Source organism: Balaenoptera musculus, chromosome 3, assembly GCF_009873245.2.
Source record: "Balaenoptera musculus isolate JJ_BM4_2016_0621 chromosome 3, mBalMus1.pri.v3, whole genome shotgun sequence".
Lineage (NCBI taxonomy): Eukaryota > Metazoa > Chordata > Mammalia > Artiodactyla > Balaenopteridae > Balaenoptera > Balaenoptera musculus.
In genome coordinates this window covers 152554880-152579216 of record NC_045787.1, presented here as the reverse complement: position 1 = coordinate 152579216, position 24337 = coordinate 152554880, and the positions used below count along the sequence as shown (strand labels likewise).

At 39.6% G+C, this 24337-nt stretch overlaps 2 protein-coding genes across 2 annotated transcripts in view; both read left to right on the top strand.

Annotated features, from left to right (window-relative positions):
• Positions 1 to 21111, top strand: part of CANX (calnexin) — a 32631-nt gene extending 11520 nt beyond the window's left edge. The window contains exons 2-15 of the mRNA XM_036845672.1: positions 5957 to 6133; positions 6410 to 6483; positions 6936 to 6994; positions 7465 to 7606; positions 8046 to 8127; positions 8635 to 8827; positions 10247 to 10436; positions 12737 to 12850; positions 13156 to 13312; positions 14478 to 14693; positions 15597 to 15716; positions 16593 to 16719; positions 16905 to 16984; positions 18772 to 21111. Coding sequence (XP_036701567.1) covers positions 5960 to 6133; positions 6410 to 6483; positions 6936 to 6994; positions 7465 to 7606; positions 8046 to 8127; positions 8635 to 8827; positions 10247 to 10436; positions 12737 to 12850; positions 13156 to 13312; positions 14478 to 14693; positions 15597 to 15716; positions 16593 to 16719; positions 16905 to 16984; positions 18772 to 18825 — 1782 coding nt within the window. The 5' untranslated portion in view covers positions 5957 to 5959 and the 3' untranslated portion in view covers positions 18826 to 21111. The remainder of the gene's footprint in view (positions 1 to 5956; positions 6134 to 6409; positions 6484 to 6935; positions 6995 to 7464; positions 7607 to 8045; positions 8128 to 8634; positions 8828 to 10246; positions 10437 to 12736; positions 12851 to 13155; positions 13313 to 14477; positions 14694 to 15596; positions 15717 to 16592; positions 16720 to 16904; positions 16985 to 18771) is intronic.
• A 1704-nt stretch (positions 21112 to 22815) lies between these two features.
• MAML1 (mastermind like transcriptional coactivator 1) overlaps positions 22816 to 24337 on the top strand; it is a 47966-nt gene continuing 46444 nt past the window's right edge. Inside the window, exon 1 of the mRNA XM_036847079.1 lies at positions 22816 to 23416. Coding sequence (XP_036702974.1) covers positions 23090 to 23416 — 327 coding nt within the window. The 5' untranslated portion in view covers positions 22816 to 23089. The remainder of the gene's footprint in view (positions 23417 to 24337) is intronic.

Sequence of the window (24337 nt, the reverse complement as noted above, 5' to 3'; positions counted from 1 at the left end):
GTAAGAAATTGCCAAACTATGTTCCAGAGTGGCTGTACTATTTTGGATTTTCACCAGCAGTGAAATGAGAGTTGCCGTTACTTCACATCCTTGCCAGTTTTTTTAATCTTAGCCATGCTAATAGGTGTATATTAGTATCTCATTGTTTTGTTTTATTTTATTTATTTTTTTAAATTTATTTATCTTTGGCTGTGTTGGGTCTTCGTTGCGAGTGGGGGTTATTCTTCGTTGCGGTGTGCGGGCTTCTCATTGCGGTGGCTTCTCTTGTTGCAGAGCACGGGCTCTAGGCTCGCGGGCTCAGTAGCTGTGGCTCAAGGGCTCTAGAGCACAGGCTCAGTAGTTGTGGTGCATGGGCTTAGTTGCTCTGCAGGATGTGGGATCTTCCTGGACCAGGGATTGAACCCCTGTCCCCTGCATGGGCAGGCAAACTCTTAACCGCTGCACCACCAGGGAAGGCCCTCGTTGTTTTAATTTGCAGTTACTTAATGGCAAATGATGTTTGATCTTTTCATATGCCATCTGAATATCTTCTTTGGTGAGGTGTCTGTTCAGATCTTTTGCCCATTTTATAATTGGGTTTTCTGATGTTTAAAAAATATTTATTTTTTAATTTATTTGGCTGTGCTGGGTCTTAGTTGTGACATGCGGGATCTTTAGTTGCGGCATGTGGGATCTTTAGTTGCGGCATGCGGACTCCTAGTTGTGGTGTGTGGGATCTAGTCCCCTGACCAGGGATCAAACCCGGGCCCCCTGCGTTGGGAGCACGGGGTCTTTTTTTTTTTTTTTTTTTTGGCTGGGTTGGATCTTTGTTACTGCACGTGGGCTTTCTCTAGTTGCAGTGAGTGGGGGGCTACTCTTTGTTGTGGCGCACGGCCTTCTCTTTGCGGTAGCTTCTCTTGTTGAGGAGCACGGGCTCTAAGTGTGTGGGCTTCAGTATTTGTGGCTTGCGGGCTCTAGAGTGCAGGCTCAGTAGTTGTGGCGCACTGGCTTAGTTGCTCTGCGGCATGTGGGATCTTCCCGGACCAGGGCTCAAACCTGTGTCCCCTGCATTGGCAGGCGGATCCTTAACCACTGCGCCACCAGGGAAGTCCGGGAGCGCGGAGTCTTAACCGCTGGACCACCAGGGAAGTCCCTGTTTTCTTATTGTTGAGTTGTGTTCTTTGTACATTTTGGAAACCAGTTCATTATTAGATATGTATTTTGCAAATATTTTTTCCTACCTTGTTTTGTTTTTTAATTCTCTTACGTTTCTTTCATAGAGTTGAAGTTTTAAATTTTAATAAAGTTCAATTTAACTAATTTTTTCTTTCACGTATCTTGCTTTTTTTTAATTTTTAAAAATTTATTAAAAAAAACAATGGTACAAAAAGGTTGAAAGTAAAAGAGTTGGAAAAGATATACTGTGCAAATAATGTACCTTGCTTTTGATGTTGTATTGAAAACTCATCGTCAAGCCCAAGATCACTTAAAATTTCTCCTATGTTTTCATCTAGAAAGTGTAATAGCGCAACATTCTTTTTGGACTCCATTTGATATAAGGAGTGTGGGTAAGAGGATTGAAATGAGGGCGGATTTTGTTTCTTGGTAATATTGGATTTTCATTAATGAAGCAGAGAATTAAGATCACCTTAAAATATATTGTCTTGAATTATTTTAAGTATGACCAGGTCTTCAACAAAACTTGAAATGTTTGGGCTGGCTTCATAGTGGCTCTTGGAACTAGACCTGTTTGCTGTAGCGGTTTCTCGGGAGTATTGGCAAATTACAAATGTTGAAATAGCATATGTAAAACTAGCAGTGGCTTAGGATCATCAGTGCACAGCTATGAGAATCGGTTTACCATGGTTTGGCAGTAATGGTTCCTCCACAGCTTTAACAACCCTCTGGATAATGCGAAAGTTAACAGATATGTGCCTTAGACTTCTGAAAAACTGGGTCCTGCAACTCAGGGTGTAGGGGAAATGGTGGTGGAGAGAAGTGCATTTCCTGAAGTTTGCTGGAGACTCCCTATCCCTTTGTTGTTCCTGACAGGGATGGTAGCCTTCTGCTACCTGAAAACTGTTTTCCTTTCATTGGGTCATTCTGCCTCCCCCACACAGATGCCTCCTTTCCCAGGATCTTTGGTCCACCAACCAGGGCTAGCTGTTCTGCAGTTGCACTTTCCCTCACTAAACCCTACCTGAATCCCCTATTCCAGACCACTCCCTTTAGTACCCTTACTGACTAGTCTTCCTGTCCTGTCTCTGTCACACCTCTTCAGTATTCAACTACATTTTGTCTAGCGTAATAGAAATATGGGATATGAATTCTTTGACTCTTTTTGGTTGTGATAATGAGTAAATGATTGGGTTATTTTCATTTTACTAAGTCTTAGTTATTAATATGTAAAGTAAAATGAGAGTAATACCTCAAGGGAGGTTTATGCGAAACAGTGTGCCTATGTGAAAGTGCTTTTATTAACTGGAAAACAAAGCACAAATTGATTATTCATAAACCCTAATCATTGGTTCTCAAAGTGTGATTCCTGAGCTAGCAGCCTTTGCATCCCCTGGAACTTGTTAGAAATGTGAAGTCCCAGCCCACATCTACTGAATCAGCAATTTTTTAAATTTATTTTTAATTTTTAAAATAAATTTATTTATTGTATTTATTTTTGGTGGTGTTGGGTCTTTGTCGCTGCGTGCAGGCTTTCTCTAGTTGTAGCGAGCGGGGGCTACTCTTCGTTGCAGTGCACAGGCTTCTCATTGCGGTGGCTTCTCTTGTTGCGGAGCAAGGGCTCTAGGCGCACAAGCTTCAGTAGTTGTGGTATGCTGGCTCAGTAGTTGTGACTCGCGGGCTCTAGGGCACAGGCTCAGTAGTTGTGGCGCACAGGCTTAGTTGCTCCACGGCACGTGGGATCTTCCTGGACCAAGGCTCAAACCCGTGTCCCCTGCATTGGCAGGCGGATTTTTTTTTTTGAATTTTATTTATTTTTTTATACAGCAGGTTCTTATTAGTTATCCATTTTATACATATTAGTGTATATATGTCAATCCCAATCTCCCAATTCATCCCACCACCACCACCCCCACTACCCCACCCCCAGCAGGCAGATTCTTAACCACTGCGCCACCAGGGAAGCCCGTGATTTGTTTTAAAAAGCCCCCTGATGCATGCTCAAGTTTGAGAAGCACTGCCTTATATAAAATTATGCTTAACCTAAGGACAGTTGTATTAGTCTGCTTGGACTGCCGTAACAGTACCACAGGCTGGGTAGCTTAAACAACAGAAATTTATTTTCTCAGAGTCTGGAGTCTGGAAGTCCATGATCAGGGCATTGGCAGAGTTGGTTTCTGGTGTGGACTTTCTCCTCGGCTTACAGAGGGCCACCATCTTGTTGTGTCCTCTCACATGGACTTATTACCTCTGTGCACACGGACTCCTGGTTGTCTTCATCTTATATAGATTCCAGGCCTATCAGATTAGGGCCCCAGCCTTATGACCTCTTTTAACCTTTATTACTTCCCTAAAGGTCCTATCTCCAAATATTACATTGGGAGTTAGGGCTTCAACATGTGAATTGGGGGAGGGGGGCACAGTTAAGCCCACAACAGCAATATATCAACAAATTAAAAATTATTGAGAAAAAAAAATCAGTCTTACCTTTTTAAAAGGTAAGTAGTTAGCTCATCTCCCTGATTAGCTTTTCCTTGAGCAGCGGTGTTCCAGCATCAGTACTTAGTCTGGATTAATCCACTGGTTTTGTGCTTCATTTAATTACTACTAGGCTTACCACATTTTGTCTTTTAAAAAGTTTTAACAATTGTATGCATTATATTGTTTTAGCTATGTTTTGGGCTAATTTGGTTTTGTAGCTTATCCCTGGGAACCCAGCTACCATTTATAGCATTGTTTCTGTGAGGACTTGGGAGTTGTATAGAGTTGATTTAGATGAAAGTGTTGAATCAACCTGTTTAGTTTTAGAGAATCCCTTGTAGTTGTAAATCAAAGCAATGTTGCTGTGCCATTGTATATTATTTTGATAGTAGAGAATAGAGGCCTTTCCAGTGAATAAATGAAATTACTGATATTCCTAATATATTAGAAACTAGAGCAGAATGTTGACATTGAGAGTTTCTCCTAAAAACTAATACCAGTCCTAGGAAATGTTATCAGTGATTTTATTTAGCACTTTTTTTTTTAGCACTTTTACTTTCTGCACTGCCTAAATGCTAAGCATTTAGGAATCCAGTGAACTTTACCTTCTTTCATTTTGTGAAAACAGTACCCAAGATATGTAAATAAAAGAAATACCACCAAATGATATGTGAAAATCTAGTTCTACATATTGTTACTCACTTTAAAGGATTATAGAGTTTATAAGGAATTAGGCATCAAATTCAGCATTGGAATAAGTTGATTTACAAGACACCAAAAAAAAAAAATTAAGCTATTTTCTTTTTAAAATTTTTTTAAAAATTTATTTATTTTATTTATTTATTTTTGGCTGTGTTGGGTCTTCGTTGCTGCGCGCGGGCTTTCTCTAGTTGCGGCAAGCAGGGGCTACTCTTCGTTGTGGTGCATGGGCTTCTCATTGCAGTGGCTTCTCTTGTTGCAGAACACGGGCTCTAGGCGCGTGGGCTTCAGTAGTTGTGGCACACAGGCTCAGTAGTTGTGGCTCATGGGCTCTAGAGTGCAGGCTCAGTAGTTGTGGCGCACAGGCTTAGTTGCTCCGCGGCATGTGGGATCTTCCTAGACCAGGGCTCAAACCCATGTCCCCTGCATTGGCAGGCAGATTCTTAACCACTGCGCCACCAGGGAAGCCCCTAAAATCTTTTTTATTGTAGTAAAAATGCTTATCATAAGACTTACCATCGGGGCTTCCCTGGTGCTGCAGTGGTTAAGAATCCACCTGCCAATGCAGGGGACACGGGTACACGGGTTCGAGCCCTGATCTGGGAAGATCCCACATGCCGCGGAGCAACTAAGCCCGTGAGCCACAACTACTGAGCCTGCGCGTCTGGAGCCTGTGCTCCGCAACGGGAGAGGCCACGACAGTGAGAGGCCCGCGCACTGCGATGAAGAGTGGCCCCCGCTCGCTGCAACTGGAGAAAGCCCTCGCACAGAAACGAAGACCCAACACAGCCAAAAATAAATAAATAAATAAATAAAATATAAAAAAGAAGACTTACCATCTTAACCATTATTAAGTTCAGTGGCATTAAGTACATTCTCATTGTTGTGCAGCTTTCACCTCCATCCATCTCCAGAGAGAACTCTTTTCGTCTTGGAGAATTGAAACTATACTACCTACTACCAAATATTTTTGTGCATCCATGTGGCTCAGTTTTTATATCTTTAGATCTGCGGTTTTGGGAAAAGGACCAACTACCATTCATGACAGTCTAATACAATACATAAGGCACTTACAGGCTTAGAAAATAAGAGGTAAAGATAGCTGGTCCGTGGTTTAATATATTTTTTTGTTGAGCCTTAAAACACTAATTTAAAACCATATCTACACTTGATGGTCTTTGGACAAGAGCAGCAGCATCTAAATTAAGTGTTTAATATGAGGCTAGTTAGCTCCTCTGTTACTTCATTGTAATGTTTTAACTCATTTGAACTAACCTGTAAAAGGGGCTTTGTCCATTATAGAGCTCTTTACAAATGTAGGAAGTTAGTTTGAAATTGTATCTGAACACCCTGAATTTGTGTAGCCAACATGATATTCTGTATGGGGACACCTGTTTATGTTTGAGTTTTATTTTGAAATTTTTATTGAAGTTGAATCTTTTAACTAACTGATTTTAGGAAAACTGCTTTATCATTCTGGGTTCACTTTCTTTATCTGTAAAATGAAATACAATAAAGTTCTGATTTGAAAGCCTTAATTTTAAATAAGAGAGGGGTTAGTGGTCTTACAAAATTTTTAAAAGGAGGTGATACATTTAACTGTACCCTTTTTTATATTTAGATCATGGAAGGGAAGTGGTTGCTGTGTGTGTTACTGGTCCTTGGAACTGCTCTTGTTCAGGCTCATGATGGACATGACGATGATGTGATTGACATTGAGGATGACCTTGATGATGTCATTGAAGAGGTAGAAGACTCAAAACCGAAAGCAGATACCAGCACTCCTCCATCTCCAAAGGTTTGAAGTGGTCTTTGAATCTATTCGTTTTGCCTCTTGAGATTATCAGAGAATGAAGGTAAATTTTGGATCCTTATCACAGGGAAAGCAAAATTTGCTAAAATTTTTATTGATCTCTCTGTCAGCCTTTGTTATATTGTCCCAAAGATAAGTTATATGGATTGAATTCAAGGGCCAGCTATGAAAGTTTGAAAGCAAACCAAGAGAATAGATCCTACTGAGAAAGGAGTGTTGCTGAATATTTCAATTCTTAATTCATTTTTATATTTAACACAGGTCACCTACAAAGCTCCAGTTCCAACAGGGGAAGTGTATTTTGCTGATTGCTTTGACAGAGGAACTCTGTCAGGGTAAGTGTTTCTTAGGGGAAAAAAATCTTAGAGGCAGACATCATATAAATATGATGGAATAGTGTATTCCTTTTTGGATATTATTTTATATAGTGAAATGTCTAACTATTTTATATGTTTGTCCCATTTAGGAAAATAGTGTTTTAGAACATGTGGTTCTTGCTTCCATTTCTTTTCCCTTCACCCTGTGTTTTGTTCTTTGAGAAAATTGTTTTCTCTTGAGTCTTAAAAGGTGAAATTATTTCATGGGTTTGGTACTTTTTCTTACAGGTTTTTGAGTTGAGTACAATATATTATCACTACTTGAATGACACATTTAAAAGTTGAAAGTAGAGTGGTTAGGTAGGCTAAGAAGAGCTGGATAGTTCCTGTTTTTATTATTGTTTACATTGTTTCTTTTTACAGGCCAACTATAATTTGAATCTTAATTTAGGGGTATGTCTTAATTACAGGTGGATTTTATCCAAAGCCAAGAAAGATGACACTGATGACGAAATTGCCAAATATGATGGTGAGAGTTGCATTTGATTTAGATATAATAGCAGATTGAGGTTTGATGTATTTCCATAGTATCTCCCAAGACTAGTTTAAAAGGAGTATGTATACATTTTAAGATTTTTTCATTGGAAGTTTGCTTTCTTTGTGTGTCCCATTATATTTTATAGGGTTAGACCTGTTTAATGTTTATTTTTACACCATAAAATGGAAAGAAAATTTATTACCCATGGTGCTGTATTTTGGAAATGGAAGGTCTTTTCTAGGCATTGGTAGAATGAATGTGCTATAGGTTTTTAAAAACCATATCCTAATATTTGTCAATTATGTGTGTTTAATATTAATAGACCAGCTCTCAGAGGTAAATGGAACATGTTAAACATTTATCAGTATGATGGATTTGCACAACTTGGAGTTTTGTTTGTTACGATTTCAGGATCTTCAGAGGTGTAATTAGGGAGTGGGACCTTTTTTGTTGTCTTGCAGGAAAATGGGAGGTAGATGAAATGAAGGAAACAAAACTTCCAGGCGATAAAGGACTTGTATTGATGTCTCGAGCCAAGCATCATGCTATCTCTGCTAAACTGAACAAGCCCTTCATCTTTGATACCAAGCCTCTCATTGTTCAGTGAGTGAAACACTTGCTTGATAGACCCTTTCTAGGAAGAGTGAAGACATTATATTATAAAACTATTACTCTATGTAAAAAAAAATTATGAGAATAATTACATGCTACAGTAGGAATTTTAGGATGTATTTAAGCATCCTGTAATGTAACATTTTTTTCATGCCCAGTAAATTATTTTGAAATAAATCAGCTATTTTTCCTACTGATAGCAAATGAACTTCTGGATTTTGCAAACAGTATTTACTGGGAATCTGCATTAAGATTTAATTTTCTTTTACTTATTTAATTTTGGGGCATTGGTTAAGTATAACAGTAGAAAATGGAATCTTCACATATGACCTGTGATAAAACATGTGACCAAAGTGGGGGAAAGGGAAATAAATTAAGAAATTTGATCTTTCAAATGCCATATGGTCTCTGCCTTTCTCTCTGAAATTAGGTATGAGGTTAATTTCCAAAATGGAATAGAATGTGGTGGTGCCTATGTGAAACTACTTTCCAAAACCCCAGAGCTCAACCTGGTAGGTACTTCCTATTTCTTTATGTGGCCACCCACAGCTACCTTTTAAGAATCTCAAGAGAAAAGGAAAGAAAATTTTCTAAGACCTGTGAAAATAAGGCCGTTTCTCCTGCTGTTGAAATATTTTGGAGGTTGGAAATACTGACTTTGACATTTCTGTGCTTTTTATTTGAAATGTAAATTTCAAAGCTGTTTTGTTTTATCCTTGGTTTCTGTCCTGTGTAATTTTTAGTTTTAGCAAACTTATTTCTTTGTTTTATGAAAGAAGCAGTAACTATCTAGGTATATGCAATATTTTGTGTTTTTAAGCACTTTCATACATTCTCATGTAAAATTTTCCAGTAATTTCTGGTTATTCCTTTTCACTGGTATCTATACAAACCTCATAAATGAATAAACTTTTCCTTTAATAGGACACTATTTGGGATTTTATAAGAGGACATATCACACTTTTGAAAGGTTGCTTTTCAACACTTTTGAGTTACTTAATCCCTTTTTGTTTCTGAAGGATCAGTTCCACGACAAGACCCCTTACACGATTATGTTTGGTCCAGATAAATGTGGAGAGGACTATAAATTGCACTTCATCTTTCGCCACAAAAACCCCAAAACGGGTGTATATGAAGAAAAGCATGCTAAGAGGCCAGATGCAGATCTGAAGACCTATTTTACTGATAAGAAAACACATCTTTATACATTAAGTAAGAAAAACTACTAATAAATTTTGGGTTTTATGGCACTACACATTTATCATCCATTTAATTTAAAGATTGTAAGGCTGCAAGTAAGAATCTCTGTTGACTTAGTATCTTAGTAGTGAGAAGAACTTAATTTCTCAGCACTAAAACATCTCTTCCTTAGGTTGAATTGAGAGCTAGGGTTTGAAACAATTTTAAGAATAAGCTTGTATGTCCCATAAAGAGCTTCTTTGCTTGATCCTCACCCTTCATTTCCTCCCTTTGTTTATTGTTGATGGGATGTTAAGTTATAGGACATACAGTAGAAATATGTGTACAGTTTTTTTCAAAGTATCTTCTAGTTGAACTTGTTTGGATGCTCCAACACCTAGACAGTTGAGTTTCATCATTTGGACATTGGAATGGGTCTTTTTATTTAATGAAGTTTTTCCTGCTGCTTTGAGATCACATATAGACATGCCTCTGTTCCTAAAGAATGCAATAACCTTTCTTCTTTATAACAAAAGTAATATATATTCAGCATAGGAATTTAAAAGGAAAAAATAAGCAAAAAGAAGACATTTAAAATTATCTGAAATATCAACACTGTGATATGTATTTGACTATATGTGAATAAACATGTATATATGTATAGACACACATGTAATTTTTATTAAAAGTTAAGTGTGCTATATTTCACTTTTTCTCTTCACAAAAGCATGAGAATCTTTCTGTGAGAGTACATACCATTGATAACCTTCATTGTCATTGAGGATAGCAGCATAGTACTCTGTCATTTTCCATAGTATTCTGGATGTGCTGTGACCTAGTCAGTTGCCTATTAGGCATTTAGATGTAGGATCCAGGCTTTAGCATAATTCACACTTAAGATACCTTTATGGATTTAAAATTATGTTTGCATTCTTCACTGGATTCCAGAAGTACAACCTGAGTAGACACGTGGTTTAATAAACCACATGTAATTGAAATTTTGTGTAATTTGAAATTTTGGCAACATAGTGGTAATACCAACTCAAAAAATGAGGAAATGGGCCTTTTCTGTTGGGGGACAGTTATAATAAATAAACTTATTTGCCTGTTGACTGGTGTGTAACCATTTGTGTCAAACCAATATTGCATTAGTTTATGTACCTTTGGGTTTTTTTGATGTTTTTCATGTTCATACATGGAATCTTTTGGTGTGTAAAAATTTTACCTGTCATTTGTTTTAATTCCTAAAAACCTGAAGAACTAACATTTACGACTTACAGATAAGGAAAAAGCTTGCTAACTTGCGTAAGGCTCTATGACCATGTTCTAACGCCCAAGGTCTTTACTCCATGCTCTGCTATCTGTTAGAAATATGATTGTTTGTGTTGTGGTAAAGAGAGCTTGGGAATGAGTGGCTAATTAACTTTTTTAAATTGCATTTAATTTTTTCAGTCTTGAATCCAGATAATAGTTTTGAAATATTAGTGGACCAGTCTGTTGTAAACAGTGGGAATCTGTTAAATGACATGACTCCTCCTGTAAATCCTTCACGTGAAATTGAGGACCCAGAAGACCAGAAGCCTGAAGATTGGGATGAAAGACCAAAAATACCAGATCCTGATGCTGTCAAACCAGATGACTGGTGAGTCTTTGGGACCTGTCTTTGAATGCAGTGGAGCATTTCATACATTCCATTTGGCTTGAACAATTGAATGGTGGTTGAAATCTGATAATTTGGATAATCTGTGATGCAGTCTAAATGTTAGGAAAAATGTAGACTACTATAGCTGAAAATAGTAGTGACCACCTAGTGATCACCAGGGCCATCGTGATCATCTGGGCTGCCTCATACCATTTTACAAGCCACCAAATGCTGAAACTGATGATAGAGTTTGCCTGTGGTGACACGGTTGGTTTGTGGCAGAACCTCGGGTCTTTTGGCCTGGCCTTTCCAATGCTTCTGTGAATTCACATTTAAAGCTGGAGTCCTAAAATTTTAAATTTTAATTTGAAAAATAACCTTTTTCCTATTTAAACAATACTTATGAGATCTCTGCTCTGTGTTGGGCACTGGAATACAAAACCACAAGCACACCAGCTGCCTACACAACTCCCAGTCTAGTTGTGAGACAGGCACTTGAAGTTGGCATGCATGGGGTGAATGGTCTAATATGTGTTACTTGTGACCAGAGCACCAGGTATACCTAACTTCAGTAGTTTCTTGGAGTTGGGCAAATCAAATTGAGAACTGAAAGTGGGCAAGAGTTAACTAACTGGTGAAGATGGGAAATGGTATTCCCTGGTTGAAGGAGAATATCATGTGCAAAAGTAGAGGAATAGGAGTGAGCTTAACACGTGTGAGGGAAATTGAGTAGCCTTTTACATAGGGTGCAAATTGGAGAGTGGTAAGAAAAGAAAACAGGTGGGTTGTACTCTTGTATGTGACCATCTTTGAACTCTGGTATGGTGACTTTTGGAAATGTCAGGAAGTGAACAAAGAGAAGTGATAAAACTGATCTTCCACTTGTAAGTATCCTCTTAGGTTTCACAGTTAAATTCTAGTTGATACTTTTATGCTGCACTGGTGTAATGGGTGAGTTTATTTGTATATTTGGTAAACATTAGATTTGGACTCAGCCTTGTTCAGTATTGTATTCCTTAACTAGCTGTTTTATTTTGGGGGTGGAGAAGTGAATGTTCAGCTTGAAAGATCAGCTGAATGATACACAAGTTTAAGTTCTCACACAATTTTAAACTAGCAAAGTTCAAAAACAAGCATAATCCTGACCAGGAATAGAAGATGTCTCTGCTTACCAGCTAAAGTGGCTCTAACAGTAACTGCATAAAGCTTTGAAATTAGGTACTTCTTGATGAACTTTTAAGAGTAACTGTTTGAGTCATAATTCACATGCTAAAATCCACCCTTTAAAGTGTACAGTTAAGTGGTTTTACAGTATGTTCGCAGTGTTCTGCAACCATCACCACTGTCTAATTCCAGAACATTTTTATCACCCAAAAAGAAGCCCATACCCATGAAGCAGTTACTCCCTATTTCTCCCTTCCACCAGCCCCTGGCAACCACTAATCTGCCTTCTGTCTCTGGATTTGCCCATTCTGGATATAGAATAATATAATATGTGGTCTTTTGTGTCTAGCTTCTTTTGCTCAGCATAATGTTTTTAAGACTCATCCATGTTGAAGCATGGATCAGTACTTCATTCCTTTTTATGACTGAAGACTGTTCCATTTTGTGGATAATACCACATTTTATTTATCCATTCCTTATTTGATTGATATTTAGGGTGTTTCCCTTTTTTGGCTATGGTTATGAATAATGCTGCTATGAACATTCATGTATAGGTTTTTGGGTGAATATACATTTTCATTTCTCTTGGGTATATTCCTAGGAGTGGAATTGCTGGGTCATATGGTAATGATGTTTAACTTTTTGAGGGACTGCCAAACTGTTTTCCAAAGTGGCTGTACCATTTTGCTTTCTCACAATCAGTGTACGAGGGTTTCATTTTCTCCACATCCTTGCCAATACTTAGTTAGTTTTTTTATTATAGCCATCCTACTGGGTATGAAGTGGTATCTTATTGTGGTTTTGATTTGCATTTCCCTGATGGCTAATGATGTTGAACATATTTTCATGTGCTTATTGGGCATTTCTGTGTCTGAAGAAATGTCTATTCAAATCCTTTGCTGGTTTTTAAATTGAGTTGTCTTTTTATTATTAGGTTGTAAGAGTTCTTTATATATTCTGCATACTAGGCCCTTGTATATGATTTTAGATATTTCTAGGAGGAACTATTTTAAGTATTTTGATTAAGTAAGGCCTACATATTTTTAGATTGCCCTGTTTAAGATTCACAAAGTGGGACCACATTGTGATTCTCTGGCCAATGTTGTCAGTAATTGGCTTTTTCTTTTGTGTTTAAGGGATGAAGATGCCCCTGCTAAGATTCCAGATGAAGAAGCCACAAAGCCTGAAGGCTGGTTAGATGATGAGCCTGAATATGTACCTGATCCAGATGCAGAGAAGCCAGAGGATTGGTATGAACTTTAGTTAACTTTTGAAATTGCCTGCTTTTTTATTGAAGTAAAAGTTAATACTTAAATACAGCTAACTGCTCAAACTTAAGTGTAGAGCTCAACAAACTAAATTGATTACATTTTCATCTCTTTTTTTAAACGCATCTGTCATGAAAAACCCTTACTATTGGAAATGTGGAAATAAGATGATGCTCCGTAGTACGACATTGTGAAAGTATTTCTGCAGGATTTCAGGGAAGCCCTGGGGCAGCTTTTCACAGTCCTGCATCACAGAACCCATTTGTAGTTTGTTTGTATCTCCACAGGGATGAAGATATGGATGGAGAATGGGAGGCTCCTCAGATTGCCAACCCTAAGTGTGAGTCGGCTCCTGGGTGTGGTGTCTGGCAGCGACCTATGATTGACAACCCTAATTATAAGGGCAAATGGAAGCCGCCCATGATTGACAATCCTAACTACCAGGTTTGTACCTCTCTGTGGTTTCATAGATCTCTTTGTGTTCAGATAGAAGTTTTGTCTGTAGTGAGGCTGCCAGGTTGATCCCCTGTATTCAACCTATTGAATTGAAAACAAAATAAACTTCAAAATTGAGAGAGAACTTATATGTTAAGTGTTGAAAAGGTAAACCTAGAAACTAGAAAGAACTTTCATAATTGCTTTGTAACTTGTGTTTAAAAGCAAACAAAAAATGGAAAACTTGTGGTTTGGGCACCCTGCTGCCATGTGGATCCAACTTGGCAATCTCTGTGGTAGGGTGGATAGAGGATTATGATGGGCGTTGGTTCCCTGACCACAAGTAAGGGAACACAAGTCAGCTCATTGCTTGACCTCAGTATCTTCAACTATAAAAAGACTGTGAAAAAAAAAAAAAAAAAAGACTGTGAGGCTCAAATGAGATGGTAATACAGGTGGTGATATTTTAAAGCTTCAAGTTTACTATGGACATGTAACAATTCAGACCCTGGTCTCACTTCTGTTTCTGTTCTAGTCAAATTATTTAAAATCATCAATTTCTACTTTGTCACACTTCAAAATGTAAGGTGTAGGTCTGTATCTCTATGTATCCACTATGTATATACTTTTCTGTTTTTAAATGTACTTGTGCAGTCAATAAGGTAAGTTAAAAATTGCCCTTTAGCTGTTTTGTTGATGGCCATTTAGGTGAATTGCCATTTTTGCTTTTAGAGTCCTTGCTGCAGTAATTTTCCTTGTAAGTGTCTGAGTATATGTGTTAACTGTTTCTCTAGGTAGTTATCTGAGGTGAAATATCTGTTTGAAGATTGTGTACATTTTAAATCACCACTGAAGGAGTCTGTACTGATTTATGCTCCCACTCAGTTAGTTGATAAGAGTGGAGGCTGTTCGTTGATAAGAGTGGAGGCTGTTGGAATGTGCCAGGTAGAGCAAGGTGTTTGGATCAAGGTCATGGATGAAATTGAAAGTAGTTGGAGTCCAGATGTCTTAGAGGCATCAGTAACATTTATTGTTTTCTTCCTGTTACTTAAGTTTTACAAAGTCAGCACTTAACTCGCAGGTAATGCAGAATTCATCTTAATTCTTATTTAGGTTCACCATAAATTTGTGGTGATCATTATCTGAAATGATTTTTTAAAATATTTTTCTCTAGGGAATCTGGAAACCCCGGAAAATACCAAATCCAGATTTCTTTGAAGATCTGGAGCCTTTCAAGATGACTCCTTTTAGTGCTGTTGGTTTAGAACTGTGGTCTATGACCTCAGACATTTTTTTTGACAACTTTATTATTTCTGGTGATCGAAGAGTAGTTGACGATTGGGCCAGTGATGGATGGGGTCTGAAGAAAGCTGCGGACGGGGCTGCTGAGGTTTGTGCTTGCTTGTTTCTTGTGCATTTATGTCTTTTATTACAGGTAACTAATTGCTTCTGTTGTGAAAAGCTGTCTTCCAAGATTTGTCTTTTCCCTTATTTGGGGATGTTGGGATAGAAAGTGTGACCTTTGTCTGCTAAAGACAAAATACTGGGGCTTTGGACATGATTTCATTAGGCTAATATAATGGCTTTAGAGTCTGTATTTGTGGTACGTGTAGGGTTTTTTTCTTTTTTAAACTGTGTTAAGATACATTTAACAGGGATTGACATATACACACTACTATGTATAAAATAGATATCTAATAAGAACCTACTGTATTGCACAGGGAACTCTATTCAATTCTATTCTGTAATGACCTATATGGGAATAGACTCTAAAAAGAGTGGATATATGTATAATTAACTCACTTTGTTGTACAGCAGAAACTAACACAACATTGTAAATCAACTATACTCCAATTTAAAAAAAATTTTTTTAAAGATATTTAACAAAATTTGCCATTTAGGATATATGTTAATGCACTCTTAAATACTGAATCTTGGTTTACCCAATAAATGGAATTTTCAAATAATTGGTCGTAAGGCCAAGATGGGAATTGGAGAGACATTGAGATCAAGAAATTCTCCATTCACTGGTCCCTGAGGTTAAGGAAACCTTTGTAGGTGATTAAGAAGCCAGCTTTCACACCTAGGAAGGGGAAATCCCCTTGATGATAAAGAGAGCAGGAAAATTGAAGTTTTTCTCTTACTTCCTTTTTACATTGTGTGAACATCTAGGCTTGAATCCTCTGAAAAAGGTGCCTGAGTAGTGCCATGCGGTAATTGAACAGTGGGACAGTACAGCCTATATTTAGTGTCAAAAGCCAAAACTTGAAATGAGTCCTGTCTTGTTTTTCAGCCAGGTGTAGTGGGGCAGATGATTGAGGCAGCCGAGGAGCGCCCATGGCTCTGGGTGGTCTACGTTTTGACTGTAGCTCTGCCCGTATTTCTTGTCATTCTCTTCTGCTGTTCTGGAAAGGTATGAGTTGTTGTTGGTTTGTTTTTGTTTTGTTTTTTTATTTTGATTCACTCTTATATTGTTAAAAATATCTAAGATACGTTGCCTGAGGTTCTTCTTTGTAGCAGCTCAGTAGTGACTGGGCCACATTTGGTGTTGACTTCTGAAACCCTGTTCACTACTTTCAGTGGCCATTTATTGTGCCCAGATGGAAGTAGGATTGTTAGCCTCTCGGTTTCTAATAGTATTAGCCTACTGTATTACTCTCCTTCACATTTGGCAGAAGCTTTCTGAAAGAAAAGAAAAAAACAACTTAGAGATATAAAACCGAGCCATCTGGGCACGAACTAGCTTTTCCTTCTGGCATAGCTGTTTCTATTCATATACTTTATAATTCAGTCTTTGATATCTCATTATCCATTTCTCCCTCAGCATCCCTACCCTCCCTTCCCCCGCAAAACACATGTAGGGCTGATACAGCCTTATTCTTTAGCCTTTGATGCAATCAAAAGAAAGATCATTTTGTTTAGGCCCTCTACTGCTACTAAATGAGGATTATGCTTCACCTTGCATTCAAGATGTTTTGTAACCTGATCCCCAATCTTCCTTTCCAGCCTTATCCCCCACCACTATTCTGCATATCTGTACCTCAGTCACCTTTGACTAGTTAGACTTGCACATTCCTGCCTGACCCCTTTGCTTCTACTGTTCCTTCTACCTTGAACCATACACTGAAGAGGAAGCTCTCAAGCAGGAATTCCACCTTACTCATTTCTTTGTATCTACCCCAGCATATAGCCTTTGTACAGAACTTTGCTCATGGGCCTTCGGTAATTATATGGTAACGTAATACATAAAATGTGAACAAAACTGTCATGCTTTGGGGGAATATTTCAGAAACAGGCCAGTCCTGTGGAGTACAAGAAGACTGATGCTCCTCAACCAGATATGAAGGAGGATGAAGAAGAAAAGGAAGAGGAAAAGGAAAAGGGAGATGAGGAGGAGGAAGGTGAAGAGAAACTTGGTAAGAAGTAGACCCCAAAATATCTGCTTTAAACCAACATCCTAAGACGACGTTTCAAACCCTTATAAGCAAGTTACTGTCAAGATTGTTTCAGACTCTAGAGGTGTGTTCTAATGCTGATTTTCTAGTTACCAAAAACAAGTATAAGATTTTGCTCAGTTGTTTTACTTTGTCTTCTGTCTTAGAAGAGAAGCAAAAAAGTGATGTTGAAGAAGATGGTGGCACTGTCAGTCAAGAAGAGGAAGATAGGAAACCTAAAGCAGAGGTAATAGAAAGGGGGAGAGTATATCTTAATGTTTCAAGCAACTCAGTGAAGGTACATTTAAGTAGAGAGTATTTTCATAGGGAATTTTCAGTGGCTGTGGCAGTAAAAATTCCATTACAGCCAATTTTGTAAAAGTGGAATTCTTAGCACTAGAAAATTAAATTTTTAAATTTCAAATTACATCTGAATCTCAAAAGTATTTTCTGTGCTGAAAATGGTTTTCTGTAATAAACAGAAGATAAGGAAAGACTAACAAAATGCTTTCTAAGATGGCAACTTCAGGTTATTATTTTACAGTTCTGTCTCATCATCTACCTCTCCTCACTGTGCCCTTAAAAATATTTATTGGACAAATCACTGCATTCTAAAATTTTTGTCCCTCTTGCTGATGGAGTCATTCTTTCGTTCATTCAATAAACATTTGTGGAGTACCCATTGTGTGCCAGGCATTGTTAATGAACAAGACAGACAAAGATACGCTACCTCTGGGGAACTTAAATTCTAGTGGAAGGAAACAGACAGTAAGCAGTAGACGTTACAACGAAGTAAATGAACAGTATGTTAAAAAGCAATGGGCTATGAAAAATAAAAGTTGTACAGGAAAAGGTATTGGAAATGCTGGAGGCCTGGTGGGTTGTATGTAATGTTAAAGATGGTAGGTAGGCCTCAGTGGAGAGGTGACATTTGAGCAAAGACTTGAAAGAGATGAAGGACTTTGCCATGGAGATGTCCATGGGAAGAGCATTCCTGGCAGAGAGAACAGCAGGTACAGGGGCCTGAAGTGGTAGTCTAGATGGCCAGTACGGTCAGTAGATTAAGAGGGCGGAGAAAAGGAACATGGGGAGGCTCCAGATTAGGTGAGGCCTCCTAGGCTGTTGTAGGGGCTTGGCTTTTCCTCCTAGTGAAATGGGCGGCCATTGCAGGCTTTGGGGCAAAGGAGTGCTCAGATCTGATTACTCTGGCTGCTATGTTTTTCACAGACCAGGGAGAATCAAGGAGCCTAGTTAGGAGATTACTGTAATAATCCAGGCAAGATATGGTGGCTCAGAGCAGGGTGATAGGAGAGAAGGATGTGAGCTTCTGATCTGGATTTTCTGGTGGATTGGATATGAGGTATGAGGGAAAGAGAATAGTTCACACTTTTCTTACCAAGGTCCCTTTTCTAAGCACTGCTGTTTCATTCTGATCCTTTCTGGAAACTACCCAGTTTCCATTTACAGCTACCACAACTCTGCCCTTCTATTGATAAAGGTCAATGCTGTTTATATTTTCAGTGGATGTATTCTGTCTCAACTAGAATGCAGAGTTCTTTCAGGTAGGGACCAGTCTATTTTTATATTCCCCAAACTTCCTCACACAATAAGTGTGTGTAGAGTAGAAAGAGCACTGGGCTTGTAGTCTTGAGTTTTATATGGGACTTAGCTTTGATAGCCTTTAGTCCTCATGAATCTTTGCTTTCTCAGCCTCAAAGTGGGACTAATGTGTCCACAGGCCAGTAGATTATTCAGGATTAAGCAGGATAACATGTGAAAGCCTGGTGTCTGATCCTTTTTAAAGAAAATGCTTATAGGTTAGATTTAGAAAACAAAGACTGAATTAGAGCATATACAATCCCACCACCTTTGAGCCAACATTGTTTTTGATGCATTTCCTTCTAATCATTTTTCTTTTTCTGTTTTTCCTCAGATGGGTTATACTCAGCCTGGCTCATTTGAAAACTTGGTGAACTTTTACTTTTTTAAAAAATATGCTAATTATAGTGAATTTCTTGTTTTTTCAACCAACAGGAGGATGAAATTTTGAACAGATCACCAAGAAACAGAAAGCCACGAAGAGAGTGAAACAATCTTAAGAACTTGATCTGTGATTTCCTCTCCCTACCCTTCCCCTGCAGAGTGTGGGTCCTAGGAGAGGACCTGGCACATCTTAGGTTGAAACTCAGAAAACCTTCAGAGTCACCATCAACAGGTTCCAGTTGAACACTAGCCCGTGTAATTTTAAACATCTAGCAGTAAATAATTGCAGTTGTGACATAAAGGACCCTGTTTCTGTAGAAAGAAAGCATTTAACATAATGGTTGTGAAATGTAACATGAAGCAACTAACTTGTATTTTTTTGTTTTTAAACATCTTTGTTTTTTAAAATAGAGTGGTAGAACTTTGTCAGTCTTTAAAAATCTTGGCTTAATTTAATATATTAATCTGTCCATGCAGAAATAACACCAACCTTTAAAAATGCTAGGGGGCTGAATTTGAAGTAACTGATTTTGTTTCTTAAGTTTGGTATTACAAAACATTCACGTGTCTTTGTCCCTTAAAATTGATAATCATGTTTAAAGTGCAGTCATTTGTGGTTATAATCTTGTTTTGCTTGCTTCCATTATTCAATTCCTCCTAAGGAAATTGAGGAGAGTGATTGGATGGAAGCCCAAATTTATATAAAGGTTCTGTTAAAATTGTATTAAAAATAGACATACAAAAAGAAAAAAATTTTTCACTTGATGTTTGTTAGGCCATGAAGTATGTGTGTTCTTTAGCCTTTGGAACAGTTCAGTTCCCAGACAGCTTTGCAGTTAGTGGAGGAGGTGGCATAACGTGGCGCTCGGGCATTCATTCGTCACACCCTGGGAGTGTCTGGGCTCCAGCCTTCTCAAGCAGGTGGCTTCTTAAGGAACGCTACCAGAGTAGATGCAGATGTTTTCATCACATCTTCCACTGTGTTGACACTGTTTTTACCTTCTCAATTTCCCCAAATTCCCAGCTTTCTCCTCTGCTATGCATTGTCTTCACAGCGCAGCTTGCAGTCCGTTGCTGAAAATGCTTATGAGCTCTGCATAGTGTTAAGCTTTACTGTGATTATGTGTATGTTTCTTTTTCCTTTATTAAGCAGACCCACACCTTTCCAGGGTCAAAGTACACGATAGAATAGTGTCCTTCATCTTTACCATTTCTTTTACTCCGTGTAAAGACTTTAGAAGTCTAATCCAGAGGCGAGCCAATTCAGAATTGACTGTAATTGAACACAGGCTAAAAGTATTTATGGAGGAGTGACTTTTAGCATGAGTTTTCTGATTTTTGTAGCTGCTAAATCTTTTAAGTCTTTATTTGCAGTTCATGTAACAGTTCTGTCTTAGATTACATGATAAAGCAGTCCTGTTCACATTTTTTTTTTAAGTATGTGGCTTGTAGAATTTTTAAGAAATGATATTAGGTTTGTTTTTTCATGTGGAATGCAGATGGGTGCTATCAGAGCCTCTCCCCCATCACTATAGTGTAATAACATCATTATTACACCACACTGAAATGTATTCAGAATTAGATTTCTTTTTTTAGCTTTATTGTTTCTTCAGAGGTGTTTCAAATGTACCGATGATACTGTTCCTTGCACTGAATATATAAACACTCCAGAGTGTTTATATTGGGGAGATATTGGGGAGGAAGTATATTCATAAAAGATGAAGGCTGTATCTGTTTATTTTGTTTATCTTCAGTTTTTTACTGGTTCACTTAAATTCTTATGAGGGTGGGATGCATTTTTCTTACTGTTCAGTGCTTTATCCTTTTCATCTGTTGTTCTGTGGTCACAGTGACCTTAGCTATGTAGCAGACTTTCCCAAATGTATTGAGTGCAAATAAACAGTTACTTAGCAAGACCTGAAAATATGTCTGCAGGTTTCTCCTTGAAGCAAGTGTGTGGGATCATTGCATTTCCAGAAATCTGCCTTCTTCACCCTCCATTGACATTACGGTTTCTTCCAGCTGAGCTGTGGAATAACAAGTATAAATCAGTAGACTGTTCATTTGCCTTTCCAAGGGTAATTTAGCAACGTTTGTCCAAAAAAAGACAGACAAAACAAAAAGTCATTTCTTGGTTTTCTTTTCACTCTTTGTTGAAGGTGCAGCCTTCTGATTAGAAGTCTGACACATTAATGAATGACCAGCAGCAGTATTCAGCTCTTTAAAAGGCACTTACATTATGATTTTACATGCTGGTTATTTGTCCCATTGTTGTAAAATGCCCACTACATCAGATGTGTTCTTCAGTTTCTCTCATCCATAAAATACTCTTCACTTTTCTCAAATTGTTGCGTTACTAAATGGTATTACATTAAAGCCCTGTGTGAAGCATCTGCTTTTGACTGACCTTCTTTCATAATAACCTTCAATTTGTGTTTTACTGGTTCAATAGTGGGTTGATCTTCCTTTAATTGACTACTACATGAAATTTGCTAATATGCAGAAACTATTATGGACGGTGAAATAATTACTACGTCTCACCACGTGGATTTGAATATAATTCAAAGTAGGCTTTGCATCCTTTTCCTTCTGGATTGGGGTTCAGTATGTTTCAGTTCTATAATAGGTATAGCAGCTCAGAAAGGGAAGGGTAATTTGTAGATTATTCTTTGAGATTTATGGGAACCATTCGACTTTTAAACATTTATTAGAAAATAAATCTTTGTTCAGAATCAGACTCCATCTTTTATATATTCCTACATATTTCAGGGATATTTTTGAACATTAGGCCATAACTATTTTTTATGCAGTATTATTAGGCTTTTGAATTGCTTACTGAAGAGTACACAAAATGTACTGCTCCTAGTTACGATTATTTCCCATTAGAAAAGAAATGTATTTAATTCTGGTGTAAAATTTATGTTTGAAGAATGGTAAAAGCAAGACTATGTTATGGCGTTCATGAGCCCTAAGCACTTTTGCCTTGGTGGGCCACTTGTATTTTTTACTGCATTTGTATAAAAAGTACTATTTGAATAAGGACTCAATTTTTTCTTCTGATTTTAAGATAAAACATTTTCATTGGCCTAGTAATAAGTTACTGTACCAAAGTTTGAGCTGTTCATGGTGTCTCATTGTGCAGCCTTTTGGCACCTCCTGTTTAACTTTCTAGCAGTTAGGGTGCCAATACCTGTCTCTAGTTTCTCTTGGCCCAACAGAGACGGTCTGTAGTTTCATTGCTCCTGTTTTTTTCCCCTACAGTCTCCCACTCCCTTTGCGTACTAGGTATAATACTAGAGTGTAATTGTCTTTAGTTGTATTTTGTTGAGACTCAGTTTTACCTAACAGACCATCTTTTAAATGTAAAGCTTGCAGGCCAGGCTCCCTGTTTTTTTACTGAGGCATCATCCTTTGCAGTTCTACCCCACCCCCCGCCCGAAAAGGAGCTAGGCTCCTTCCCATCCTCTTCTTCATGTCTGCTAGGGCTTTTGTTGTTGTAGTAATTGAACTTCTGAAATTTGTTCAAACTTTTATATAAGGGAAGATTATATAGTCTCGATGATTCAGAACAGCGCAAGAGGAAACCTTCCTTCACCTCACCCGTGTACAATTCTTACCAATTGTGAGGCTGAATGTGAGCCGTGAGGTCGAATGAAAACAGCTGACACTGAAAACCCGTGGATACTTTTTAGCTTATCAAAGCCACATTTAAGAGGCTACAGGAGGAATCAAATGATGAAGCGCGATGGTGCCAGGCGAGCGTCTGGATCTGGCGGGTTACGCCGCGCCGACTGCCCGTCTTTCCGCGGCGGACCCGGAAGGGCCTGTCCGCGTGAGGCGGCGTTTAGAGCCGGCTCTTGTCGGTCACTTAACATGGGTGAGGAAGATTGAAGCCCGCCCACCTGCTTCCCTCCGCCTCACTTGAGAATTCCTTTTAAACTGCGCACGGGAGCAGCCCCAGCGCGCCTCTTGCGTGCTAGGCCCCGCCCCTCGGGCGGCCCGCTCTTCCTTCTCTGATTGGCCGCAGTCCCTGTTCATCAGCTGTGACGCCGCTTTCGCCTGCCGGAGCCCCGCCCTTTTCCGAGAGCCCTGAAAACAATTTTAAGATGGCGGCGGCGGCGGCGGCGCGGAAAACAATGGGGCCGGGGCGGCGGGGACAGGCCGAGGCCTGAGGTGGGCAGCGAGCGACTGCCTGGGTTGGGCCGAGCGGGGCCAGAGGAAGACCCCCGCCGCGCGCGAGCCCGCTCCGCAGCTCGCGGGGCCATGGCGTGGCCGTGAGGCAGCCGGGCAGCCGGCGGGGAGCGGAGCCTGCCGTGCCAGCCGACCCCGAGAGGCCCGCCTCGGGCCCGACCCGTGCAGCCCGCGGCCCATGGTGCTGCCCACCTGCCCCATGGCGGAGTTCGCGCTGCCGCGACACAGCGCGGTCATGGAGCGCCTCCGCCGGCGCATCGAGCTGTGCCGGCGCCACCACAGCACCTGCGAGGCCCGCTATGAGGCCGTATCGCCCGAGCGCCTGGAGCTCGAGCGCCAGCACACCTTCGCCCTCCACCAGCGCTGCATCCAGGCCAAGGCCAAGCGCGCCGGCAAGCACCGGCAGCCGCCCGCCCCGGCCCCAGCTCAGGCCCCGGCCCCGGCGCCCGCCCCGGCCCCCCGCCTCGACGCCGCCGATGGCCCAGAGCACGGCCTCCCGGTCGCGGTGAGTAGGGCTCGGGGAGCAGCCTCTTCCCGGGAGATGCTGCCCCTGACGCCGCCCAGGGCCCTTTGAGACTTCCCCAGTGCCCGCAACTTCTCTGGTCTGGCTTGGGGGAGGCTAACATGGCAGGGACTGAGCGGTTGTCATCTGCGGGAAATGGCACTGTGGCGTTACTTTGGGAAAACATGACCCTAAGGACCTTACATTAAGGTCCCGGGTGGGAAGGCTGGCGAACTGTCGGTGAAAGGTTTTTCTTCCAGACTGCATTCCGAAATTTTGAGGTCTTTATTTTGGAACAGACTGGCATTAAAGTCGCCTGTGATAGTGGCTTCATTTATTCTGCAAATGTTCATTGGGTCCTTGCTCTTTGCAGGGTCAGGGCTTAAATATGGAAATAAAACGGCCTTTAGTTGACCAAACTGTTCTTCATGGAAAATCAAGAATCTTTGGAAATCTTAGTAAAGACATAGTACTGCTCATTGAGGTGTACAAAGGTATTCTTTATTTAGGCAACCCTGAAATTTGTGAATTTGTGATTCCAGCAATACTGTTGACAAAGCCAGTTTTCATTATAAGCCTGTTTAAAACCTCTGATGATATTAGAGTTTGTTGGTAAATTATTATGCCCTTTGGGTTCTCAGTAGATATTCGGGAAATTTGTTGGTTAGAGGTTTTCCGTCCTGAGACTGATTATAAGGTTCCTTGCTGTTGTTTTCTTGGTAATTTAAAGTTTAGAACAAATGTTACCAATTTAATTTCTGTGTGTTTTTAAATTCATGCCTTTGTTAAGGTCTCACCTGGGCTGTTGCAGTACTCTTCCCTAATTAGTCTCCAGGTGTTCAGTCTCTTTCACCCTTGAAGTGCTAGGTCTGTCACAGCCCCTATGCTCTGGTTGAATTATTTTCCTTATTCTCTCCCACACTA